Source organism: Electrona antarctica (genome assembly GCF_951216825.1).
Source record: "Electrona antarctica genome assembly, chromosome: 10".
Classification (NCBI taxonomy): domain Eukaryota; kingdom Metazoa; phylum Chordata; class Actinopteri; order Myctophiformes; family Myctophidae; genus Electrona; species Electrona antarctica.
Window position 1 is genome coordinate 49,558,584 of NC_136791.1, and position 24,939 is coordinate 49,583,522.

Genomic DNA, 24,939 nt, shown 5'->3' on the forward strand with positions numbered 1-24,939 from the left:
TAAGACCGTCAAGTTCAAAAGAGCTACAGTAGCAGCCTTGACCGAGGGCCAGGGTAGGGCTCTACGAGGAATTCTGGGCCTTGACAAGCACGGCACTCACGAGACTAAATGACCATATGAATGCACTTTAAATGTGGACTACAGTATGTGTGGCCCCATCAAGCTTGGGGCCCCCATTGTAATTAACGCCTTTCCCACTGTTCAAGAATCTGACTGTTTCAAGCCACGGAACACCCAATGCCTTCTGTTTTAATGCCTACAGCACCCATGAGCATACATCACCTCATTCACCTGTCAAAGAAATGTGCAGGGCCCCACTGGCCAATTTAAAGTACTGGTATCTGGGATTGTTCCTTTGCCTCTTGTCTTGTGCCCCATGACAATGGGCTGCTGCCTGAAGAGGTTTAGGCTGGCAGAATTTGTGTCCCCTTTTAAATAACTCAAGCACCTTTTTTCTTTTGTTGCATTGTCTGTGTTCTTTTTGTTGTTTTTTTTAGTCAGTTAGGCTATGTGACATTGTTATTATTATTTTAATATTTCCTTTGTTTTATCTGTATATCACTTTGTAACCCTTTACAACTTGCCTTTAACATTTATAAGTACATCAACCTACCAAATGAAAGACATTCGAGATCAAGTCGAGTACAATATTATCAAAGAGTAGCAGCGCCCTCATGTGATACATTTCGGTAGTGCAGAATCCAGTATGTCGCGGAAGTGGACTTTTGGGCTTTGGGGCTTCCTGTACAACATAGTTACCCTGCTGCCTGCCTGTTATTTCGCAGCATGTCTGTTTTCTCTCACTTTATTTCAGTATTTTGGACTGACTATCTCCGTGCCTGGGCTTGAATTGATCGCGCACGTTGACTGGCTTCTTAAAGTCGTCATCATGTTTACGACCACCGGCTCTCGAGGCCTCTGTGAGTATAACGGTGATGTGGTTAACCCACCCACACAGTCAGCCATAGGGGGGGACTGTCCTCCAAATAATGCTCCAAGCTAGTGCATGTTGTTAGCTAGTTTGCACTGTCATTCATTTACCAGAAGCTGTGTTTCTGTAAACGTATCGCCTATAAAACAAGCAGTCAATAAACGCGCAGTCTTGCTCTTTTTCTGCGTTTGCGTTCGTTTGTGAACATGAACATGACGACACGCCGTTGGTTTGATAAGCAGCGTCAAATATGGTTGTGAATGTGATCTTTAACATGCGACTGTAGATGGCATGCGTCTGCCCCGCCCATGCATATTGGTTGATTGATGGAGTACTTTATCACATGGGTTCCCAAAGTGGGGTCCGGGGACCCCTGGGGAGTGGGGGTACTTGAGGGAGTTCCAGGGGGTACCTAGCTCAATTAGAGATAGTTAGGAACCAAATGGACCCTTATGGGTCTGTAACTCAGAGAGTGTACAAATGGTCCATTTGTACACTCTCAGTTAAATTAACAGTGGTTTTACAATATAAATTGGGGGTCCCAGAGATAGAAATGCCATTAAATGGGGGGTCCGTAGCCTATTGCATGTCAAACTGGGGGTCCATGAAATTAAACGGGTTGAGAATCACTGCTAGAGCCGTAAAATTCGTCTCTTATGGGGGTCCCTGGCATGTCTTTTCAAATGGGGGTCCGTGGGCTAATGAGTGTCATTTTGGGGGTTCTTGACGTGAAAAGGTTTGGGAACCACTGATTTATCAGACAGAAAAATAATTTAAACGGCACAAGGTGAAGTCAGACATGTGTTTGTTTCCATTGTGTGTAAACATAATTATCTCTCTTCTCTACACACACACACACACACACACACAAGCCCAACATTTGAACTCTCGTTGATGTATTTATCGATTCTGACATTTACACACACACACACACACACACACACACACACACACACACACACACACACAGATACATCTCTGACAGCAGTTCCATAATATGCTAACTAATGGTTGTGTTCTATACACCCAGACAAGGCTCCTCTGTCCAAAGGCCTTCTGCTGGTCCTCAGCGGGCTGACTGTGATGCTCACCTTGCTGCCACAGTACCAGGGCCTGTTCACTTACAACCTGCAGGCTATCACACACCAGCACCAGGTAGGGCCAAATTATGACATGTTGCATTACGTTTGTTCAGTAATAACAACATGCCATGCATACCTTTTTTTAGAGTAGCCGCAATTAAGCTACTCTTATGGAATACGAGACTGCTCGCCCCTTTACCAACTCGCCCCGGGCGTTCAGCCGGCTGAACAGCGTGGCCAGGTATTCCTAAAGTAATCTAAGTAAATTATGTTTACGGTTAAACCTAACCTTATTCCTAACCTCAACCTCAGTAAAACGAAGCCTAAACCTAACCCTATTCCTAAACTTAACCCCAGTAAAACTATGCCTAACCCTAAACGTATTTCTAACCTTATTCTCAGTAAAACAAAATAAAGAATACAAGAACCGCCGCACCGAGCTGTCGGCGTGAGGTCGGCGGAAAAAAGCTGGGGCGAGATGGAATTGGGGCGACCTGACCTGTTACCCTCTTATGCTGCCTTCACACGGGCAGATGCAAAAGACTCAAAGATACAATGCTATAGAGCAATTTTGTAGCTTTGTAGTTGAAACTTGAAACTAGCTCAACTTTGTTGTAGCTTTTGCAGCAGCTGCAAACGTCGGATGCATCTTTGTCACTGGCTTCCATTGAAAATGAATGGTAGACTGTATCTTTGCATCTGCCATGTGGACATTAGAGTTGCAATACCAACCCTTGACAGCTCATACATCCAAACAGAAAAGTCCTATCTGATTGTATTAAACAACGTGAATATCACCAACATTGCAGCTGTACGGCAAGCTTGAATTATCCTCTTTCTAACAGCCCATTCATTGTTTGGATGAATGGGCTGTCAAGGGTTCGTATTGCAACTCTAGATTCCAGATATTTAAAATAGGATCTAAGAGTTGCTCGCGGCTACCTGTAGAGCCTGAATTGAATACAACTGCATCTGATCAAAACGTTTGCCTCCATCCCTCTCTGTGGAACAGTGGTGGAGTCAGTCCACTACTGTGCAAAAGGATACTACGCACAGTCGCACACACATCCTCGTAGTGGTGCCGCTCCACGGCAGAATAATCTAAAAGGTAGTCTTTGAAAGACAAAAAAGCGTCCACACACACTGATATATGGATATTGGTACACTGATATTGCCAAATGCCAGGAATTTATTAAATGGTTTTTTTTGTGGCTTTCGCCTTTATTTTATATTTTTTTATGGAGGGACAGACAGTAGGCTGACAGGAAATGGGGAGAGAGATGGGGGGATGACATGCAGTAAAGGAACCCGCACACAAGACTGGATTACCAGCCAAGGTGCCTGGACCACTGAGCCACGGCCCAGGCCCAGGAATTTATTATAGGACACAGAGAATAAAGAAGTCCACTACTGTGCCATCGAGGGTGTGTGTGTGAGTGAGTGTGTGTGTGTGCATGTGTGTCATCTAATGAACATTCTGTGATGTTTTGTCCTGTTGTGGAGGTGTGGAGGTGGGTGTGTGGCAGGCTCATCTGTCTGGACCTGAAAGACACTTTCTGCAGCAGCCTGCTCATTTACAACTTTCGGATCTTTGAGAGGAGGTTTGGTACGAGGAAGTTTGCTGTAAGTACATATGGATAGACATGTATGGTTGATTGTCGGTTAGATGATAATAATTCATTCATTAAGTCTGATTTATTTTATTCCAGTCTTTCCTTCTGGGGACCTGGGTTTTGTCTGCTCTGATAGACTTCCTCCTGGGTCAGGCAGTCTACTTCCTGTTTGAGTATGGTGTGGAGGAACTGCCTGCAGGACTGTGAGTAGATGGAGACGCCGTCTGTACATAAGAGCTACGTGCTAATTCTATGCAGTGGTGTAAAGTAACTAAGTACATTTACTTAACCCATTTTGACCTGGGAACGATTCTATAAATGTCTTGACAGTTTTCTGAAAAAGCTATGTTTCTATGTCAGTCGTTCTTCGTTTTTTCAAAAATAGCAGACCTACAAGCTCGTAGCGCGCCACTCGGTGGCGCGCTATGAGCTTGTAGATCTGCTATTTTTCAATAGCTAAAGCATAACATAATGCTTACACCAAAAGGGGTTCCCGCCCAAAATGGGTTAAGTCCAATTTTTATGTACTTTGATGTAACTAAAGTTTGTTATATTGGGATTTTCACATGTCTGTATTAAGTGCACAAAATAACAGATAAAACATACACTTTTTTTTTTTTAACTCATCAGGTCTATGAGTTCTTACATCTTTGTTTCCCTCTCTTTTGTCCATCTCCCCGGTTTGACCCCCATCATTCTCTCCCCCTCTCTCAGGCTGTCCCCGGTGTTCTCTCTGTTTGTGCCTTTCTATCTCTCCATACCCAGGGTGCCGGTCACACAGGTCCTGGGACACATCCCCATCACCAACAAATCTCTGGTCTACGTGGTGGGATTGCAGGTGTGTGTGTGTGTGTGTGTGTGTGCGCATATGCATACCGGTGCATGTGTACTAAAACTAAAGTAGCCCTGTACGGAAGCCTAATAGCCTCTTGGTCACTGGGGGACAGTGTTGTACCCGAACGCGTTCAAAGAACGATAGTTCACGAACGCGTTCTCATTTGGGCTGAACGTGAACTGAACGTACTGTATTTCTGCCTGATGAACGTCATTGTGAACGCGTTCATTTCTGGCGTGTGTGAACGTCACTTTCTCTCGTTCAACTTCGTTCAAGAGGGGGGGGGGGGGGGGGGGCGTTACAGACGTTCGTATCTTGCCACAACGTTATGCTGCTATCACACGGGCAGATGCAACAGATGCAAAGCTACACTAGTACACCTAGTCACAACCAGTGTCGTCGTTAAGCAGCAGGAGCCTAGGATCCCACTAGCAGCAGCTGTCCGTTTGTCATTAGCACAACCACGAACGTCCAACACATATACAATGAATTACTCACCTAATGCTGCCTGCATGTTCCATGTTTAATTCCAGCGGTGTGTATCCTACATTGTCTAAGTGACAGTTTTCATATTGTAAATATGGTCACTAACGTAGTTTAGCGACTAGTACTTTGACAGCTCATCCATCGTAGCTTGTTTACAAGTCAAACGGACTTCCTGTGCAGAAACTGCCTCATCAAAATAAGAGCCACTTGTATTGATTAGTCAACACTAGTTTTATTTCTAAGTCTACTTACAGGACGTTAACATCTCATTTGAATGCCTGTCAGCATTCTCTAAATCCCTGTCTCTCAGCTGGTGCGCAAATGCGCAAATGGCTATAGGCTGTTAACCTGACTCCGCCAGATGGGGCAGCAGAGAGTACACTGGGTTCCCCCCTCCTGCTCCCATCTGGGAACTCTCAGGCAGACTTGATGCCCGGCCACAAAACTGCCTGGCCAATCAGCAGCAGCTAGAGGTGGGATAGCTGCTGCTGATTGGCCAGGCCGTTTTGTGGCCGGTCATCAAGTTCCCAGATGGGAGCAGGAGGGGGGAACCCAGTGTACTCTCTGCTGCCCCATCTGGCGGAGTCAGGTTAATAGGCTGTGGCAATAATTTTGAAAAAAAATAATAACGAAAAATAACTAAAATCGTTCATTTTTTGGAACCATGAACTTTAGTTCAAAATGTTGAATTATGAACTATGAACTGAATTAGTTCCTTTTTAAATTTCTGAACTGTGAACTGAACTAGTTCATAAAATAAATTAACTTTCCCAACACTGCTGGTGGACTTGTTTTCCAAAAACAAAATCTGCTACACATGCATACTTGTCTTTCTCTGGCTCTCTGTTTACTTGTTAAATATTTGCATTGTTACTCCACCTTTCAGCTCATCTTCTCTCTTCTCATTTTGCGTGGGTTCTAGCTGCTGACATCCAGTCCTTTCATGTGGATGATTGCTCTCAGTGGATTGGTGAGTAGCTCAAATCTAATATGTAAGGAATAATGACCAGCGAGGTTCAGTTGCACTTTCCGGTGGCAGCTGGTTGATTGTAACACTATATTATTGTGTGTGTGTATCTATTGTTAACCCATTTTGGGCGGGAACCCCTTTTGGTGTTTTAAGCTATTGAAAAATAGCAGATCTACAAGCTCATAGCGCGCCACCGAGTGGCGCGCTACGAGCTTGTAGGTCTGTTATTTTTGAAAAATCGTGAAAATGCGGCACAAATCTTTGAATATATATATATTTTTTGACGTCAGGCCTAAATGGGTTAATGTGTTGATTTAAAATGATTGTCCAAATACTGATAAAAAAAGACACTTGTATTTTGTATGTATTTCTACAGTATATTACTTCAAATGTAGTAATATACTATATACATTCCTGACCTTCTACAGTTGGGATCTTTGCACAACAGATACTGTATATGTCTAATCTTTTTGTACAAGCTCCCATCCACTGTCTTCATCACTCACACAATTCGGAAACTGTGTTTCAGTTCATGGATGGACCTTCATTAGGATGATCAGTGTCTCTTAGTTTGCACCAAATCGTCGTTCATAATGAAAGTGTTGTATTTGCGACTGAAGAAGACAAGGGGGGGCTGGAGCTTTCAGTTTTTTTTGTTGTGCACACATGGGCCCTCATTTATCAACCGTGCGTACGCCAAAATATGGGTGTACGCCGAAATTACCGCAATTTTCGGCATTTACCATTTGCGCCAACGTTTGATTTTGAACTTGAGCCAAGACAATAACCACGTCTGGTCGGGAGCTGTCGTACGCTTTGTCCTCACCTGTTTTTCTGTCGTAGAACAGCGGAGCAGCATTGTTTGACCAGCTGAGAGGCTGTCACAGGCATCGAAACATATGTATTCACTCCTAAAATGTTTATATAAAACTGTATAGGTATGTATATGGGCTAAATGTAAAAAAGTAAAAAAAAGTTAAGGAATACATCAACGATGTGTCTTTGTGTCATATGAAATTAGTAGGAGCTTTCCAACTTTACAAGCAAGCAATTAAAATCGCGCATTTAAAAACAATGTTGCAAGTTAGATGCGTAAGCCATTTAAACAGTGTTTTGCATGATGAGCGCATACATGCGAGGATTTGGGCTGTCTGTGCTGAAATATTTCCATGACGGGACGTTGGAGAGTGCAGCGCTGCAGCTGCGGAGAGTCCCAACTTGGGTAGCCTACTGTAGCCTAATCTACAGCAGGCCGATGTCTTTCTGGAGTTACAGTAGCCTATGTGCAATCTCCTCCTCGTTTAATAAACCCGACGCGTCGCTCGAATGCCAAATGTGCCATGCCGGCGTGCCAGCGCAAAATTGGGGACCGCTGACCGCATCGGAGTTAGGTATAGGCTAAACCACCCAGCCAGGCTGCCAGCCCACCAGTGCCAGTGTGCCACATGAGGCTGGTTTAGGCTGCACATTTATATAATTGTCAGTTGACTACTGCGACTAGCGAGGTAATCTAAATAGATTGTCATGAACGTGCATGGTCGCGGTGTCATGAACGGACCACAGTGATAGAGACAGACAGGACAGGAGAGGAGGAAAACAGCAGCGTGTGTGTGCGCCTATTTGTTATTTAATTCATTGTTCACATGCAGGTTCAGATTTTCGTTCAGTAATATATTGTTGTAGGCTATATTAAATGAATAAATACTTTAATAATTTAATATAGGCTACAACTAACAACACACGGCAGGCGCGTAGCGCGGATCAAATGATTGACTGGGCAAATTAGCATGGGGGGGGGGGGGGGGGGGCGCATCCACGGCCGATAGAGAAGTGTGAACTGTGAACGGTTTGGGGAACCATTTTAAAACAAAGGCGGCTTGCATGCTGTGGTTTACTAACCAGAAAGTTGCATGCACAAGGCTCAGTTGGGCCAGCTCTAAACTGACTGGGCCACGGCCCGTATGTGCGTGTGTGTGTGTGTGTGTGTGTGTGTGTGTGGGGGGCAGCAAGGCAAGCGAGGCGAGAGGAGAAACAGACAGGGTACTTTACAGCTACAGCTTTATTTAATTCATACAGGTGTTCGTTCTTTATTTATTTAAGATAGGCGACAACAAACCAGTTGGACTTGCAAGTTGCGTGTGCGTGCGTGCGTCTGTGTGTGTATGAGAGTGGGGGTGACTTTTTTATTGACTTTTTTCGTCATGTAACTATGGTTTCCAAGGTCGTACTGCAGTTGTTCATGTCGCAAAAACGAGGGCGAGGCTTGATTTCATAGGGCGTGCCAGATAGATTTCAGCCGTCACATTTATAAACGTCCGAACGAAATTAAGGAAGAAACAGCTGTCTGCGATCACTTTGTAAATGCCGACCCGACGTGGGTGTACTACGAATCCTACACTCGAATTTGGGGCAGATTTTACACTCGATTGATAAATGAGGGCCATGGTGTTGGTCCTATCTGCACTGGCATACTGCACTTACCCTCTGGTCTACTGTCTGTGTAAAATGAGACATGGCGCAAGGGTAAGTTGTAAGTTCCTGCCCACCAGTGAGAGGCTTGATTCCTCTGTGTTGCCTGCGGTTCTGGCTGAACACAGTTGGCAGTGTTTATGGGTGGGAAACTGGTTGGGGAGGGGGAATCTCTGTCGCTGCACTGGTGAGGTTAGTTGGGGCACCTGTTAGTGGAACTGTTGTTCATCCACACGTTACGTCCTCACAATGTATGTAACTCCTCACTGTCATGTGGAAAGAAGCGGCTGGCGCTTACGTGTAGCGTAAGAGCTACATGGTTGTCAAATTACCCTTGTATGGGAAGCTGATCAGGATATGTTTATGCCACCTTCTGGAAAAGGGAACTAGAGTTATACCCGAGACAAAAATGGTGTATGTGTGTGAAGTGGGCCTTTTTTAGGAGACTGGAACCAGGCTGGAGTCTATTCAATCCAATGTATGTGAACATAGCTTCTTTAGCCCCATGGTCACTGAACTAAATACTGGACACAGTCATCACAAGCCACACAATCTTCCCAAGATTTTCATACTAAAATGGCTTTTTTCCAGAGAGAAAATCCACTTTATGATCAACTTTTCTTTGTCCCAGCAACATACTCATGCAGGATCTAGCAGGTGCTATTGGTAAACATGGGACGTTTGTGAGATTTCCCGCCAGACGCCGGCACCCACATGGGAGACCATTGTGTACCATTCAGCCTCTATTGGCTGAGGGCCTTTCTCGGCCCCACCTCTCTCCCTGTGTTTTAGGATCCAAGATGGCCGCAGCACCAGGAGGGGGTGGCCTTACTGGGCTGCGTTCACAAATTCAAGACACCTGTCTTGCGTTTGTCTTGTGTCTGTGTTTAATGGCCACTCCAATGCATTTCCAATGGAACCCCACATTTTGTTTGATGGGGGGGAGGGGGGCAGAACACATCCATCAAAGCTGTGTTCAGACACAAGTCAGGTGTCAGACACAAGGCAAGTGTCTTGAATGCAGCCCAGTAAGGTCATATGTTGACCCAGCCCGCTCACCTCTGCCCCACCCCATCCTGGTGCTGCGGCCATCTTGGATCCTAAAACACAGGGAGAGAGGTGGGGCTGAGAAAGGCCCTTATTGGGATGGTGGCTCTTCCTAAATTAACCATCTTTGGTTATACACAGTCTTTAATCAGTGCATCTGTGCAACCCTCATACCCTGGTCTGTTCTTGTGTGCTCGTCAGGTATCAGGTGCACTGTACCATGGTAACATCTGGTCTGTTCTTGTGTGCTCGTCAGGTATCAGGTGCACTGTACCATGGTAACATCTGGTCTGTTCTTGTGTGCTCGTCAGGTATCAGGTGTACTGTACCATGGTAACATCTGGTCTGTTCTTGTGTGCTCGTCAGGTATCAGGTGTACTGTACCATGGTAACATCTGGTCTGTTCTTGTGTGCTCGTCAGGTATCAGGTGTACTGTACCATGGTAACATCTGGTCTGTTCTTGTGTGCTCGTCAGGTATCAGGTGTACTGTACCATGGTAACATCTGGTCTGTTCTTGTGTGCTCGTCAGGTATCAGGTGTGCTGTACCATGGTAACATCTGGTCTGTTCTTGTGTGCTCGTCAGGTATCAGGTGTACTGTACCATGGTAACATCTGTTCTTGTGTGCTCGTCAGGTATCAGGTGTACTGTACCATGGTAACATCTGGTCTGTTCTTGTGTGCTCGTCAGGTATCAGGTGTACTGTACCATGGTAACATCTGTTCTTGTGTGCTCGTCAGGTATCAGGTGTACTGTACCATGGTAACATCTGGTCTGTTCTTGTGTGCTCGTCAGGTATCAGGTGTGCTGTACCATGGTAACATCTGGTCTGTTCTTGTGTGCTCGTCAGGTATCAGGTGTACTGTACCATGGTAACATCTGTTCTTGTGTGCTCGTCAGGTATCAGGTGTACTGTACCATGGTAACATCTGGTCTGTTCTTGTGTGCTCGTCAGGTATCAGGTGTACTGTACCATGGTAACATCTGTTCTTGTGTGCTCGTCAGGTATCAGGTGTACTGTACCATGGTAACATCTGTTCTTGTGTGCTCGTCAGGTATCAGGTGTACTGTACCATGGTAACATCTGTTCTTGTGTGCTCGTCAGGTATCAGGTGTACTGTACCATGGTAACATCTGTTCTTGTGTGCTCGTCAGGTATCAGGTGTACTGTACCATGGTAACATCTGTTCTTGTGTGCTCGTCAGGTATCAGGTGTACTGTACCATGGTAACATCTGCAAGATGCAGCATATACTCTTCATCCCTGCATGGCTGTCCCGTATTGGACGGTTTCTCCTGGAGCCACTTTTCTCAGGTCAGTACAAACTTGCATTCTTTCTAACTTAACCTAACCATGTTTAGGTCTTGACCACTAGCATGCTTTTAACACTTTTCAAGGACCACACCACGCATAACGAAGATTAAACCCTTAACACTTGGTACAAGCTTTTTTTTTACAAGCGATTTTCCCACATTATGTCCATTAATTAAAATAAAACAATCACAATCGCGTGAAGTGAGGGGCGCCCACTGTATTTATCTTTGTGTGTATGTCTGTATATGAGCACAGAATGTGCCCAGTCGGCTCCGGGTAGAAGACAGAGTCAAGCAATTGAAAATGGGTCTGACATCCAAAATTGTAAATGCAACTTTACCCTCCATGCCCTCAGTACCCACTTACTTGACTAATTATCTAAAAATAGTGTCATGTCAAAGGGAGAGGAGGTGAAACACTGACAAGAGTTTTCGTAAGTCGGGTCACTTGGAGTCACACCTGCGTCTCCACACTGGAGAAAAACTATACCACTGTAAACGCTGTGACAAGAGTTTCAGTGTGTTAGGTAATCTAGAGAAACACCTGTGTGTTCACACTGAAGAAAAAACATACCACTGTAAACTGTGACACTGTGACAAGAGTTACAGGTAGTCTTAAGTCACCTGCGTCACCATACTGGGGAAAAAACATACCACTGTCAACAGTGTGACAGGAGTTTCAACAAGTCCTACAGCCTGAAGATTCACCAACGTATCCATACTGGAGAAAAACCATACCACTGTAAACGCTGTGACAAGAGTTTCAGTGTGTTAGGTAATCTAGAGAAACACCTGCGTATCCACACTGGGGAAAACCATACCACTATAAACACTGACAAGAGTTTCAGTGAGTCAGGTAGTCTTAAGTCACACCTGCGTCTCCACACTGGAGATAAACCATACCACTGTAAACACTGATAAGAGTTTTCGTAAGTCGGGTCACCTGGAGTCACACCTGCGTCTCCACACTGGAGAAAAACCATACCACTGTAAACAGTGTGACAAGAGTTTCTACATGTTATCTCAACTGGAGTCACACCTGCGTATCCACACCGGAGAAAGGCCTTTCCACTGTAAACCGTGTCAGAAGCGTTTACTCAGCTAAGTAATCAACAGAGACACCTACGATTGATTTATTGATTCTTTATTTAAGTGTCATGCTTCCGAAGAAGCCCATCCCATATGGACTTACAGGACACTTTTTACTAAACAATCACATCACTGTTTCCATAAACAATGACAATAAACCGACATGATAGTTTGCAAACACTGATCAATTGAATACTAAACTAACTAATACACCCAAGATTCTTACAAGGCTGATTACATAATATACAACATAAAATAAAATACCATAAAATAAAATACACCATTAGGCCTGTAACAGGAGACACATGGAACTACTTGAAGAGCTGAGATTGTCTTCTACTCCAGGCTCTAAAAACAAACTGTGCTGTCCTAAATACTTCATTATTTAATAACCACTACAACGTCTGACCACCATCTTCCTAGAATAGTTCAGGATTTTGTGGTTGTATTGCCTCAAATAGTGGAACCCACATCATACAAGGAACAATAAAACATAAAATGAAATTCATTCATCTTCCACATACTGGAGAAAAAACCAAACTACTGTAAACTGTGTGAGAAGATGTTTTACTCTTCTAGGTATTCTTCAGAGACACCTGCATATCCATACTGGAGAAAAACCTTTTCAACTGTCAGTTACAATTCATCTAACCTGAAGAGATGCCTGCTGCGTATATCCACTAAACTCTACCACTGTCAACAGTATGACAAGAGTCTCAATGTGTATATAATACAGCCAAGTCTTTTTATAGTTTGCTTTAAGCATGCACCCCCCACACACACCTCCCCTCCGTGACATTATCCCACTTTTTTAAAATACATTTAACACATTGTGTGCCCTTTCAACATTTTCAAAATAGTGACCCAGGGTGCCCAATGTTATTTTTTACATTTTATTTATTATTCGTTTGTTTTTTCAAAGACGTCCACAGACGTCCCGGGCACCACATAGCGGTAATTCCCAGGACGTCTGTGGACGTCTTGGGCACACAAATTGTTAACAATGGAATACTCCACTGTCAAATATATGGATGTTTACTCAACAGTATTTATAACATTAACTGTGTCAAACATTTTGATATCTGCGCCGCTCCGAACTTTACTTTACTGTTAGTTCCTACAATACCCAGAATTCCCTTGAATGCTCTCAAGCTGTTTTTTATGCCAATTGCCTCTAGTGGCAGAGTATTTAGATGCCTGCATGAGTACACACATACCAACAGTGCCTTGTGGTGGGAATGTGGGCAACAACGATGCAGACAACCTTGAGGGACTTGGCACCATGTACTCATAGATATGGATCGACATAAGGTTTAAAAATAGTGTATTATCCCAGCGCAGCTGGCCTAAGATCAGGTCCCAATGGGCCCTTCAACCCTGTCTCCACATGGAGTCTCCTCAATTATTCTTTATGAGGAGAAAACGTTGAGAGGAATTGACTGTCGACACTCCTTTTTTAACACCAGAAATCAATCGATCTCCAGATTTTTTAAGACAGCTTGCCAGGAGTTAAGCTGTCTTAACCCATTTTGGACTGATGGCGATTAAAAAAAGGCTTCTAAATCTTAATAGTTTTCTGAAAAACCCATGTTTCTATGTCAGTTGTGCTCAACCTTTTTCATGTCAAGGACCCCCAGAATTATATATATTGGGCCACGAACCCCCATCTCAAAATATGTTGTTCCAGGGACCCCCCAGAAGCAAATATTTTAGTTAAAAATGTTCGCTCTGAAATATATATTCAAAGATTTGCACCACATTTTCACGACTTTTCAAAAATAGCAGACCGACTGTATAGGAATTATACATATAGAGGCGTATCATTCTATATAAACAGATGTATATTCTATTAACCCTTTGACCTATGTATGCTTCAATCTGTTCTCTGACATGTTGTTTTCCATCTGAACCAGTACAGTGTTGCAATACACCTCAGTTATTCTGATTACTCCCACCTCAGATATTCTGAATATTCCCTCAAGATCAAAACTGGTTGGGTGGGGAATATGGTATGATGCTTTGTTCAGTATGATAACTTGTTGTCATGTCAAGTCGACCTTTTTGGCAGTACCCAAATGTTCTGGAAAATTCTGAGAAAAGGATGACTAATGTGTTTTGGTAGAAACTTGGGAAAGGCTACAGAACATTTGTGTGCCGGCCCGGTATTGGTGATATTGTGAAACCATCAGTGTTGTGAAATCATCCTCTATATAATCTGAGGGCAGCCAAAGTGAAGTCAGCTAATAGCCGACTAAACCGAAGGACCACATCTCTCTTTTGGTTCATCTTGCTTTGTATGGCAATATCATTCTTACTCTTTGTACTTATCATTTTGACTGAATCATTTGGACTTAGTCAACTTGTATCATCTACCTTATCTGTTGACTTACTCTCATTTTTGTATTATCTTCAAATAAACCTTTTTGATTAGACCTAATTGTTTTTGCCTCGTTATCTACTGGAAATTGACATTCCTCAATACTACAAGCTCGTAGCACGCCACTCGGTGGCGTGCTATGAGCTTGTAGATCTGCTATTTTTCAATAGCTAAAGTATAACGTAACGCTTAAAACACCAAAAAGGGTTCCCGCCCAAAATGGGTTAAAAAAACATGCACGTCTTATTTCCCCTTGTGTTTATGAATGAACAATCATTCTTCTAATCATTTCTTTTTAATTGTTGTTTTTCATTTCATTTTGTGTGTGTGCGTGCGTGTGTGTGCGTGCACGTGGCAGGACCCCAGTCCAGTACGGAGAGTCCCCTGGGGATGGGAGCCACACTGGACATCCAGAGACAGCAGAGGATGGACGTGCTGGACCAACAGCTGTTATTGGCCCAGTACAACCAGGCTAGGAGGAACGCAAGGCCCCAGCCACAGGTAGATAGACCCACACACACGCACACACACACACACACACACACACACACACACACAGCATGGCTAGGAGGAACGCAAGGCCCCAGCCACAGGTAGATAGACCCACACACACGCACACACACACACACACACACACACACACACACACACAGCATGGCTAGGAGGAACGCAAGGCCCCAGCCACAGGTAGATAGACCCTCACACACACACACACACACACACACACACACACACACACACACACACACACACACACACACACACACACAGCATGGCTAGGAGGAACGCAAGGCCCCAGCCACAGGTAGATAGACACACACAGCATGGCTAGGAGGAACGCAAGGCCCCAGCCACAGGTAGATAGACACACACACACACACACACACACACACACACACACACACAGAGTAAACAGCATGGCTAGGAGGACAGGAATGGCCCAGCCACAGGTAAATATACAGTAGGGATCCACGCATACGGAATGGGATGGACTATCTTGTCACTTGTTCTCTGATTTATTTTTTCTTTCTTTACCACAAATGTTAATGTTATTTAGATAGCATGTTCATTGTTTACCTGGAATCCTAGTTTCTTTGAGGCACTCCATTTTTCTGTCTGAACTCTACTCCTGTCACTATTCACCTTGTTTGTTGACTAGAGTTCATGCGTACTTCAATTCCAATCATGACGTGCCTGCTAAATGCCTACATTTTAAATTGCACCACGCACTTTTCAATCTTGAACCAGAGACTCAAACATTGCATGACCTTGCACACTCAAACACACACTCACTCCTCATTACATAATTCACACATACTGTACATCTCATTTTGAAGGACCGCAAGCTGTTGGCTTTAACTCACTGAATGCCAATGATGAAAAATATGTCAAAATGCTCTGAGGTCCTATACATGGGAATAGACATTTTGTAAGAGGTGAACACTGTCATTATTCTGTCATTAATGATGTCATTATTGTATCTGTTGCGCTCATGTTTTTGTTTTGTTTGTTTTGTCCACTGTTTACCCTTCGTTTCGTATTTTATTTTATTTTTATTATTCTCTGTTTTCCCTCTGTTTTCCAAAAAGAATGGAATACCGATGTATAATTATCATGAACCCTGTAACTGGGAACGAACGGACTAAAACGAACTGAAACTACTCAAAGAGGGTTCCCTTACCCACCTGGAACTGTACGACCCGTAACACAATGAAAGTTAATAATAGAAATGTAACAAATGACTTGTAACAATTACGAAATGTACTGTGATGCCCAATGTGACCCACCTGTTCACCGAAAAATAAAAACAAAGTTTAAAAAAAAAAAAATGCTCTGAGGTCCTCCTAACCCGATGACGATAAAATATGTTTTTTTATTGATTCAAGTTTGAATAGCTCTGGGTTTCTAGGCGACTGAGTATACAGGAAAGGAACCGGAAAATGAAAAACAAAATCGTCGATGATCACGGTTACAAAATGTATGTTTCGGGTGAATTCAATTAACCCATTTATGCCTGAGGCCGATTCTAAAAACGCCTCTAAATCCGTAATATTTGAAGTTTTCTGAAAAACTTCAAATATTTATATAGCAGCGTCAAAATTTTGACATTTTTGAATACTGTACATACTGTACAGAACCCCAAAATGGGTTCCCGGCCTGAAGGGGTAAAACGCCAAAAGGAGTTCCCGCCCAGAATGGGATCAGATCGTGGGATGCGTTTCACATCCGTTGTTTACTTCACAGGAGTGACGTGGAGTCACGGCAACGACATGCAAAATGGTCATTGTGTGGACAGCATCTTGATTCTGTGCCTACTGTATGTCTTAGGCTGGTCTGTTGGATTGGACCAGGCTGTTCCCCTCGCTGAGGCACAGACAGCAGAACCGGCCTCCGGTCCAGCCACGCCCCCCGGCTCATACACACCCCTCCCCCCAGCTGCAGCCACCGCCCCCCCCACTACTGGAAAACTCTCCTGTCGCAGAAGAGCAGGTGTGTATAGTATGCAGTGATTGCAGTTGTACAAAGACATTTTTTTATTGAGGTTCTGATGGTCACATGTGTTCAGTTATAGTATACAATTTTGTGTAGACTACCGATTTGTGGTAGTGGTAGTTGAGTGGTGCAACCACTCCCTTACTGAGCTATGTGTGTCTCTGGCTGCCTGGGTCCGTCCCTGGCTGCCTGCCTGCCTGGGTCTGTCAGAGTACGAAAATAGAATGGTTGTTTTTCACCACCAAGTCTCACTGTGCGCAACCTCACACCAGGGCTCCACCAGGCGCGTCAGCATCGCGTCAGCGTCGCGTCTCCGTCACCGTCAGGGAATGTTCCCTTTTTAATCAATGAAGGGTGGCTCCACTGCCCGCGTTGCGTTGACGGAGACGCGACGCGTGCATTAAAATTGAACCGGTGCGTTTTTTGACGCACGCAACGGAGACGCAACGGAGACGCAACGCGTCCGGTGGAGCCCTGGCGTAACACACGCACATATTTACTGTATATATGATGATTTCGGGTGTGCCAGTACATTGCAGTGACAGTACAGTAGAGGGACCCCCACACGGTAACTCTGTCAGTTTCGGACACGGGGCGCCTCGCCGGAACTGGCCCGGCCCCCCGGCGGCCTTTTTATCCGACCGCCGGCCAGTTTCTCCGTTTTTTTTGCCCTATGCTTAGTTTCAACTCTGCTTCCCTATCGGTTGGGAGGTGTATTGCAGTCACTGATATATTATAATTTGGTTGAGAAAATGGCCACCGATCGGATTAAAATGCTTTTTATTGAGGAATACTGAATGCACGGGTGCTAATAGCCACCCGTGCAAAATTCTAACATCCGTGGCCCCGGGGGTGAGCACTTTTAAAAAAGTCTGAACGTTTATGTAGAAGTTAACGTTGTCAATGTAGCAAGGTGCGCAAAACTGTAAACGGGCTATAGTCACGTGAACCATGGCTAGTAGTATTGACCTTTTCTGTGTGTGGTAATATTCCACTCCCAGTCCCATTATCTGTTTTCTGACGTTCGGCTCCCGTCTGTTCCTTTTTGTTTGTTTGAATTGTTTCTGCATTCATACCTGATGGAGATTCTTTAGTTGGCTCTGTCGTTTTTTTTTCTTTTTTCCCCTCTGTTTTTTCTTTTCTTTCACTACATCCTCTGGAACATGCTGGCAGCGATCACTTTTTTTTCTTCGATAGTATTCATTACTGCCAGTTCCCATCCTTACCATTTTTTGTTTTGTTTTGTTTTTTCTTTATGGACTCGCTGTTATCGTTTTTCTTTTGTAATGGTGCCAGTTAGTTCCCACCTGATGATGTGTGGGAGTCCAGAATGATCCAGACCATACTGACTGAGCTTGCATAACGCTACCGTCTTCATCTTCAACATGGATCACGCTGACACTGAGCCCACTCATTACGTTTTCCTTCTGTTGCTAACTGGTAGTAGTCATCATTACTGCCAGGAGGACCCACCTGTACATGCTTTTTGTTTGTTCAGTTTTCTTAGTGAGGCCCGCTCTTTTATAGTTTGGAACCGTAAGGGCGCGTGTGCCCGACGGCATCGTTCCCATTGGGCATTGGTCTACTCACTCTACTGTACTGTATGTGCGAAATATCTGCGTGTAACTGTGTGTATCTGTCCTTTGCTCATCTCGAGAACCATCCGACCGATCGATTTCAAACTTGTCATGAGTATTCTTTAATTCTACTCTGAAAGGTATTCCTTTGCTCCAATGTGTCATTTCTGCTCACCTATTTGTTATTATGAATCTATTGGTTGGGGAGATGTTATGTAAATCGGTCTGTATGGATTTGCTGCTGTGTTTGACACCAGGTTGCCAGGTTGGTGGAAATGGGCTTCTCCAGAACGGACGCCCTGGAGGCCCTCCGAGCCTCCAACAATGACATCAACATGGCAACCAACGTCCTCCTGCAACACTGAGCGCTTTGGTGAGAACACGGACAGAGAGACGGACGAGGACGGAGATTGAGATTGAGAGATGGATGAGAGGAGCAGAGCTGAAACCACAGAACAGGAGGAGCTGTCAAAGTAAGATAGTCATTGGGGACATGAAGAGAAAAATCAAAAAGGTGCGGTATGGAACATATGCGGGGGTAGCACTGCTGAGCAGAGCACAAGTCCTGAACTGGGCTGGCCTGCTGGCACGTTGATCACTCTACGGGGCCGTGAAGCTTCAGAGCAGAAAGAACTTACGTCATACTATAGCTTCCTGGTTTGGTATTTCACTGCAAAATGGGCCTCAATGCTCTGAGCAGTCGACTTAGACTAAACCCATGGTTTACCTGTCACAGGTGCATCTTAAAGGAAAGGAAAGCCTCCCGTGCCATTTTTTTGGGCTTGTGCATCATGAGCCCAGAGACGGGGAGAATGAAGCTAGAAGCATTTTTCACAAGTCTCATCTCCTCACATATGTTAGATGGTTAAATATCTTCATCAACTTTTAATCTAGTACATTTATTTGCCACTATGCTTCTAATGCTAGTATGGCTGCATCGTATTCCATAGAGTTTCCTAACTCTATGGAATATGGGTGAAAAGATCCAGCAAGGCTACTAAAGGCAACAAGAGTCTACATGAAAGGAGTAAAGAACCTTTCTTTTAGATGGATTTTTAAGTCACCTGAGCAAGGAAACCATTACCGTACTATTTGTTTTTCTCAAGACGGCAGGAATGGCATGGAATGGGAGGGGAAGAGTCTTGTGAACACAGTCAACAGCTGCTCTGATTATAAATTAACCCACAAAGTTGATGGCATCCTTTTATTTTATTTTGTACTTGCTTACTTTGTTTTCAAGGACAATACACTGCTCTCCTTTTTGTGTTTTTCTTGTATTGAGACAGTATTGAGACAGAAGGAAGCACGGGATTTGATGCTAGTTCTCTCATGGACACATTTTGGCTCCAGGAAAAGGGACCTTTATTCCCGTTACACACTCTGGACAAGAAGATGACGGTTTTATACTATGATACATTGCTGCTTCTGTTCTTCAACATCTGTACCTGTATTCTCTGGACGAAATGGGGCACAAGACGTAGCCTTTCCTCGACACACTGTTGGGCTCGATCACTTTGAACGGCGATACTGTGGACTCCGATTATTGGGAAGTCAACTGGTTGGGCCCTGTGTAAACTCCCTAACGGAGGCTGGCACAAAACTGCTTAGGGTGACTTAGGATACGTGTGCTATCTCAGGGTTTAATGGGGTGACTTACTTCTGCTAATGTTCATCATAATAACTTGCAAAAATGTATACCTATTATTACCTAGTGGACATGTTTGTTTGTGCACAGAATAGTCCATGAAAGGAACATGTCTCACACATCAGTAGTCTTTCATTATGGCACGAGTACACACACACACACACACACACACACACACACACACACAAGTATTTAATTTCTTTACCAGCACACCCCCCCCAGTCAGATATTTATTATGCAATATGAAGACAATAGATACATATTTGACGACTGAATTGTACTGTGTGTGTGTGTGTGTGTGTGTGAGAATATATATATATATATATATATATATATATATATATATATAGATATACATAGAGATATTTATCTATGTATATACTGTGTACATAAGTACAGACTATTGTGTGTGTGTGTGTGTGTGTGTGTGTGTGTGTGTGTGTGTGTGTGTGTGTGTGTGTGTGTGTGTGTGTGTGTGTGTGTGTGTGTGTGTGTGTGTGTGTGTGTGTGTGTGTGTGTGTGTGTGTGTACAGTATACATAGATTCCGTATGCAAACACGGTGGGCCTTGTCTTGCGTCAAGAGTCCCTAAACCCGGCGCACAAGTATCGTCTTCTTTGGATAGACTATCATCTTATAGAAACACAATTGACACAAGTAATTGACACTGTGCTGACTCACTTCTGCTGACTATAGGAAAATTAAAATCACACGGATTTGTGGAGAATTAGGAGAGAATGAGAGCTGTGATCTTCTGCTGTTGTGCGTCCAGGCAGCTCCACTCCCAACGTGTCCATTACAGGTGTGCGTTCCTCTGCCCACGTGTGTGGGCAAGATGGCAATTTTAGGGAAAGCGCGTCAACACGCCCACGGGCACACTTCCAGGAGTCGGCATAATGTATAGTGGGTGGGTAGTGTGACAGCAAGATACCGTTTATGGATAGTGGAAGCTGTTAAATGCGTAAAGGACCACTTCACCACTTTTCAACGTCTCTTCCTATAATTGGTCCTCACTAATGTTCATGATAAATTGCCACAATTTTTTCCTACTCAGTCTGTGTCTCATAGGAAGGCTGTGGGCAGTTCAGAAACCCGTCCACCAGTGACATCATCGATGGTGAATCCAAGCTAATAGAAACGGCAGGTTTTCTTTTCCTGAAAAGTTGCAATGCAAAAGTTGAAGCCATCGTTCTCACGATAATAAAAATCTAAATATATTTTAAAACAAATCTTGTTTAAAAAAAAATATGCCTAATGATGATGTCACTGGTGGACGGGTGTCCGAACTGCCCAAAGCCCTCCTATGAGACACAGACTGAGTAGGAGAAAATGGTGGTGTTTTATCATGAACATTAGTGAGGACCAATTATATGAAGAGATGTTGAAAAGTGGTGAAGTGGTCCTTTAATTCACGGGTGGTGGGTATAGTGCTAGCGGGTAAGGGTGTGTGTGTGTGTGTGTGTGTGTGTGTGTGTGTGTGTGTGTGTGTGCGTGTGCGTGTGTGATCAAAGTAGTGCACACCAGAAACGGTTGACTATTTAATTCAGATAAAGTAATTGGAGCAAACCACGCGTTTCACATCCTGGCTTCCTTACTTTCGCTCTTCAGAGGAGCAGTGTTGATTTAATCGACAGCAATGACGATTAAACTGACAATTAAACAAAAATAAAAACTAAGCTGAAATATTTTGACAATTTCATCAATGGATAAAAACTAGATTAAAATGTTAGGGAGGTACTAGTGGAGAAGAGATCCAGTAGAACTAAAAGACAAGTCATTTTATGTTTGGAGGCGCTCAGGTGTTGCTCTCTGAAACTGGCAGATCTACAAGCTCACAATGCGTCGGCTATTTTCAACATGCAACCAAGTGTAAAATCAGCCATCAAGGCACAGCCAAAATTAATTTTATTCAACAAAATCAACTGTACATTACTACATTTTGTCAACTATAATCTCCGACCCAGGGAGTTGCGCGTGGAGCGACAACCGCGGCGGGCACCAGGCGTACCGGTCGTTTGAGATCACTAAAATATCACTAAAACTAAATTATATTTTAGTCAAAAGTCTAGGACTAACACTAAATCAAAATATGCCGTCAAAATCAACACTGGAGAGGAGGAAGAGAGAACCCGAGGAAGCCACGACGTGAGACGCATTATTGTTCACATTTTTATATATATATGAACATACTTTGAAGTTTCATTCAAGAAAAATGCATAGCCACACTATATTGATGTCAAAAACAGATGTTAATTTTCTATTTTGTGTATACATAAAACCTATATGACTACTGAAGTAGTCTATCTGATGCGTATGTATTATAAAGAGTGAGTATAATTAGTTATGTGAGAGTGATGAGAGAGAGGCTGCATGGACAACTCTCTGGACTCTGAGTGAGTCATGAGCCACCTGGGGAATAAATCTGACTAAATTATCTTTTAGTTTTAAATGGGTGCTGGGTGGGAGGGGGCCATTGGGGAATTGTGAAGTAATGACGACTTTTCTGCATTTCTTTTACATTTGAAGTAAGTTCTTTTTTAATTGCGTGTCAATTCTTATGCCTGATTTACAGTATAGTTTGTCATACGACACTGTTGCACGACAAAAGAAAAAGCAAAAATGAACACTTTGGAAAATAAAAACTGCTATTTGGGTGGAAGGAGCACATTTTTCATCAGGGCTTGAATGAGCCCAGTGGTTGTGTGGTGTAACATTTAAATGAAATGTAATGAACAGGGACGATGGTTTTCTTATGATAAAATGGCAAATAAGTATAGCGGCCTATAACGGCAGCCGTGCTGGGAAGGCAAGGTGTTATATTTTGTCTGTGGGAAGAAAATTAAGAGCATGGAAGCTCAAATTGAAATAAGCTGCTGTAACTAATTTATTATCCATTGAGATGAATTTATTTTCCGGATTTCGCCTGGTTTTCCCACTTTGTCAGTGTTATATAGAGTGGAAATATGATGGATTGTCATAATGCTGTAACTGATTTATAGCAATTAAAATATATTCATGATTTTCCATTGTTTTATCCCGTTGTGTCAATACCATAACGAACTATAATGTGATTGTTGGTGGCAGGGTCCCAATTTCCCATCGTGTACACTGTCAAGAAGATTCATCGTATTGTCGCTGTCGAGTGGAAATGTTGCATTTGAACATGTGTTCCAATGGATCCAATGTTCTGTAGTAATTAAGCTGTTCTTCATATTTTTGCCATGGTACAACGGAACAGGAAATGTGTTGTCTGCAAGCAACAACTGACTTAGGCTAAAATGGTGCTGCTTTTCAACACGTGATGTCATGCGTTGCATACTTCTATTCAACTTCTTGTGCACGTTTCTGGTTAATGTCTATACAATGCCGACCTGTATTCTCAATCACAATAGTAGGCTATAGAAGCATATGAACCGAATCTTGGAAAATGCCTGAATGTGCGACATTAGGTTTAAGTAACCCTTAAAAAAATGTAAGCTTGTTGTATCCATTTGAACTACAGCAAATCGTAGAATGGAAATGTGTTCTTTCATTTCTGCACTCTTGGACACACATGATAATACAACAGTGTAATAGCCCCAAATATATCTGAATGACTGGCACCATTTTCTCAGCTGTATACCTTACATATGAAATGATACATTCCAAAGGAACCATGTCCTTACACACAATGTATGCTTAATCTTCCGTTCCGTTGTTGGGGTCTGTTAGTCGTCTGTCGGTGTAGACTGGACGGGGTCAGTCTTCGTGAATACATTATGTAGTTAAAACGAGCCCATTTCATCAGTGTTTAGGTCTGTGCTTTCTCAGTTTGACCTCTCAGAGGGCCTCGTCAGGGGCCCCCATATCCGCTTGGATTTCTTTAGATGGGATAAAATTAGATTTTACTGTCTCTGTCTACTGTCACTCCTTATCGTACTTTACACTGTCGTCATATTTTGTCCAGTCAGGCACTACTTTGTCATTAAATGTCATACACCACTATACTCATAACAGTTAAAGGACCACTTCACCACTTTTCAACTTCTCTTCCTATAATTGGTCCTAACTAATGTTCATGATAAAATACCACAATTTTTTTGTGTCTCACAGGAAGGCTGTGGGCAGTTCAGAAACCCAGAAATCCAAGCTAATAGAAACGGCAGGCTTTCTTTTCCTGAAAAGTTGCAATGCAAAAGTTGAAGCCATCGTTCTCACGATAATAAAAATCTAAATATATTTTAAAACAAATCTTGTTTAAAAAAAATCTGCCTAATGATGATGTCACTGGTGGACGGGTGTCCGAACTGCCCAAAGCCCTCCTATGAGACACAGACTGAGTAGGAAAAAATGGTGGTGTTTTATCATGAACATTAGTTGAGGACCAATTATATGAAGAAATGTTGAAAAGTGGTGAAGTGGTCCTTTAATGCCAGAATTTAAGTTTATTAAAAAAACGAAATGTCACGGTTAATTGGAAATGCAATCTCAGACATTCTTTTACTTTCGACAAAGAATACTAGACTAACCAGAGTATACTGAAAACGATGTTCTCAGGATGTGTAAAGGTGTGTTCTCAGTTTCTGCCGCTAGATGGAGACATTGAGTTGTGTTTAAAATCTCTGCCACACCCACCTGCTAACATTAATCCACTGAGCAGACTTCTGGAGAAGACGGTCCCTCCTCCAGGGCAGCTGGAAAAAGGAATATCAATGCAATGTAGAATATCTTCAAATTGAAGATGTTCGGAAGCACATGGGTTTGCCAACTGCCTGCCTTCAGCATAACTGAAACTGAAATGTCAACTCTGTTCACATTTTCAACTGAAGAGTACAATGTTTTATTTCTTTTATTGATTTCTGAGTACAATGTCTATTCTTTTTATTGATTTTTTTTTAGATCACAAGAGCCGAGTCACACAGGCCCATCTCTTACTGCTGCTTGACTGGATCCCAGACCAGAGCCCTGCCAAGCAGAGCCACTTTTAATGGACTGTTGGATTAAACGGTGACTTAACCCGAAGTGATTTATAT

At 43.2% G+C, this 24,939-nt stretch overlaps 1 protein-coding gene across 3 annotated transcripts; it reads left to right on the forward strand.

Annotated features, from left to right (window-relative positions):
* Positions 1-692: 692 nt before the first annotated feature.
* On the forward strand, positions 693-24,939 carry ubac2 (UBA domain containing 2). Of its 3 annotated transcripts, XR_013790999.1 has the most exons (11): positions 693-920; positions 1,962-2,086; positions 3,517-3,636; positions 3,723-3,829; positions 4,341-4,464; positions 5,870-5,917; positions 10,640-10,748; positions 14,572-14,714; positions 16,542-16,703; positions 18,541-18,756; positions 24,806-24,939. XR_013790999.1 is itself a non-coding variant. In XM_079512604.1 (10 exons), the coding sequence occupies exons 1-10, from the start codon at positions 707-709 to the stop codon at positions 18,646-18,648; spliced, it is 1,260 nt and encodes a 419-aa protein (XP_079368730.1). In that variant the 5' UTR covers positions 693-706; the 3' UTR covers positions 18,649-22,947. The 3 variants fall into 3 exon arrangements, 2 of the variants coding, with proteins under 2 accessions (XP_079368730.1, XP_079368731.1); XM_079512604.1 differs by lacking the exon at positions 24,806-24,939 and having other exon boundaries at positions 18,541-22,947; XM_079512605.1 differs by lacking the exons at positions 16,542-16,703; positions 18,541-18,756; positions 24,806-24,939 and adding an exon at positions 15,803-15,967.

What these genes read in the sequence shown, in the direction of transcription:
- ubac2 (XM_079512604.1), top strand. Translation starts at nt 707, where the DNA reads ATGTCGCGGAAGTGGACTTTTGGGCTTTGGGGCTTCCTGTACAACATA. An exon ending in GAGGAACTGCCTGCAGGACT is followed by an intron (nt 3,830 to 4,340) that starts GTGAGTAGATGG and finishes CCCCTCTCTCAG; the next exon opens with GCTGTCCCCGGTGTTCTCTC. An exon ending in TGATTGCTCTCAGTGGATTG is followed by an intron (nt 5,918 to 10,639) that starts GTGAGTAGCTCA and finishes TGTGCTCGTCAG; the next exon opens with GTATCAGGTGTACTGTACCA.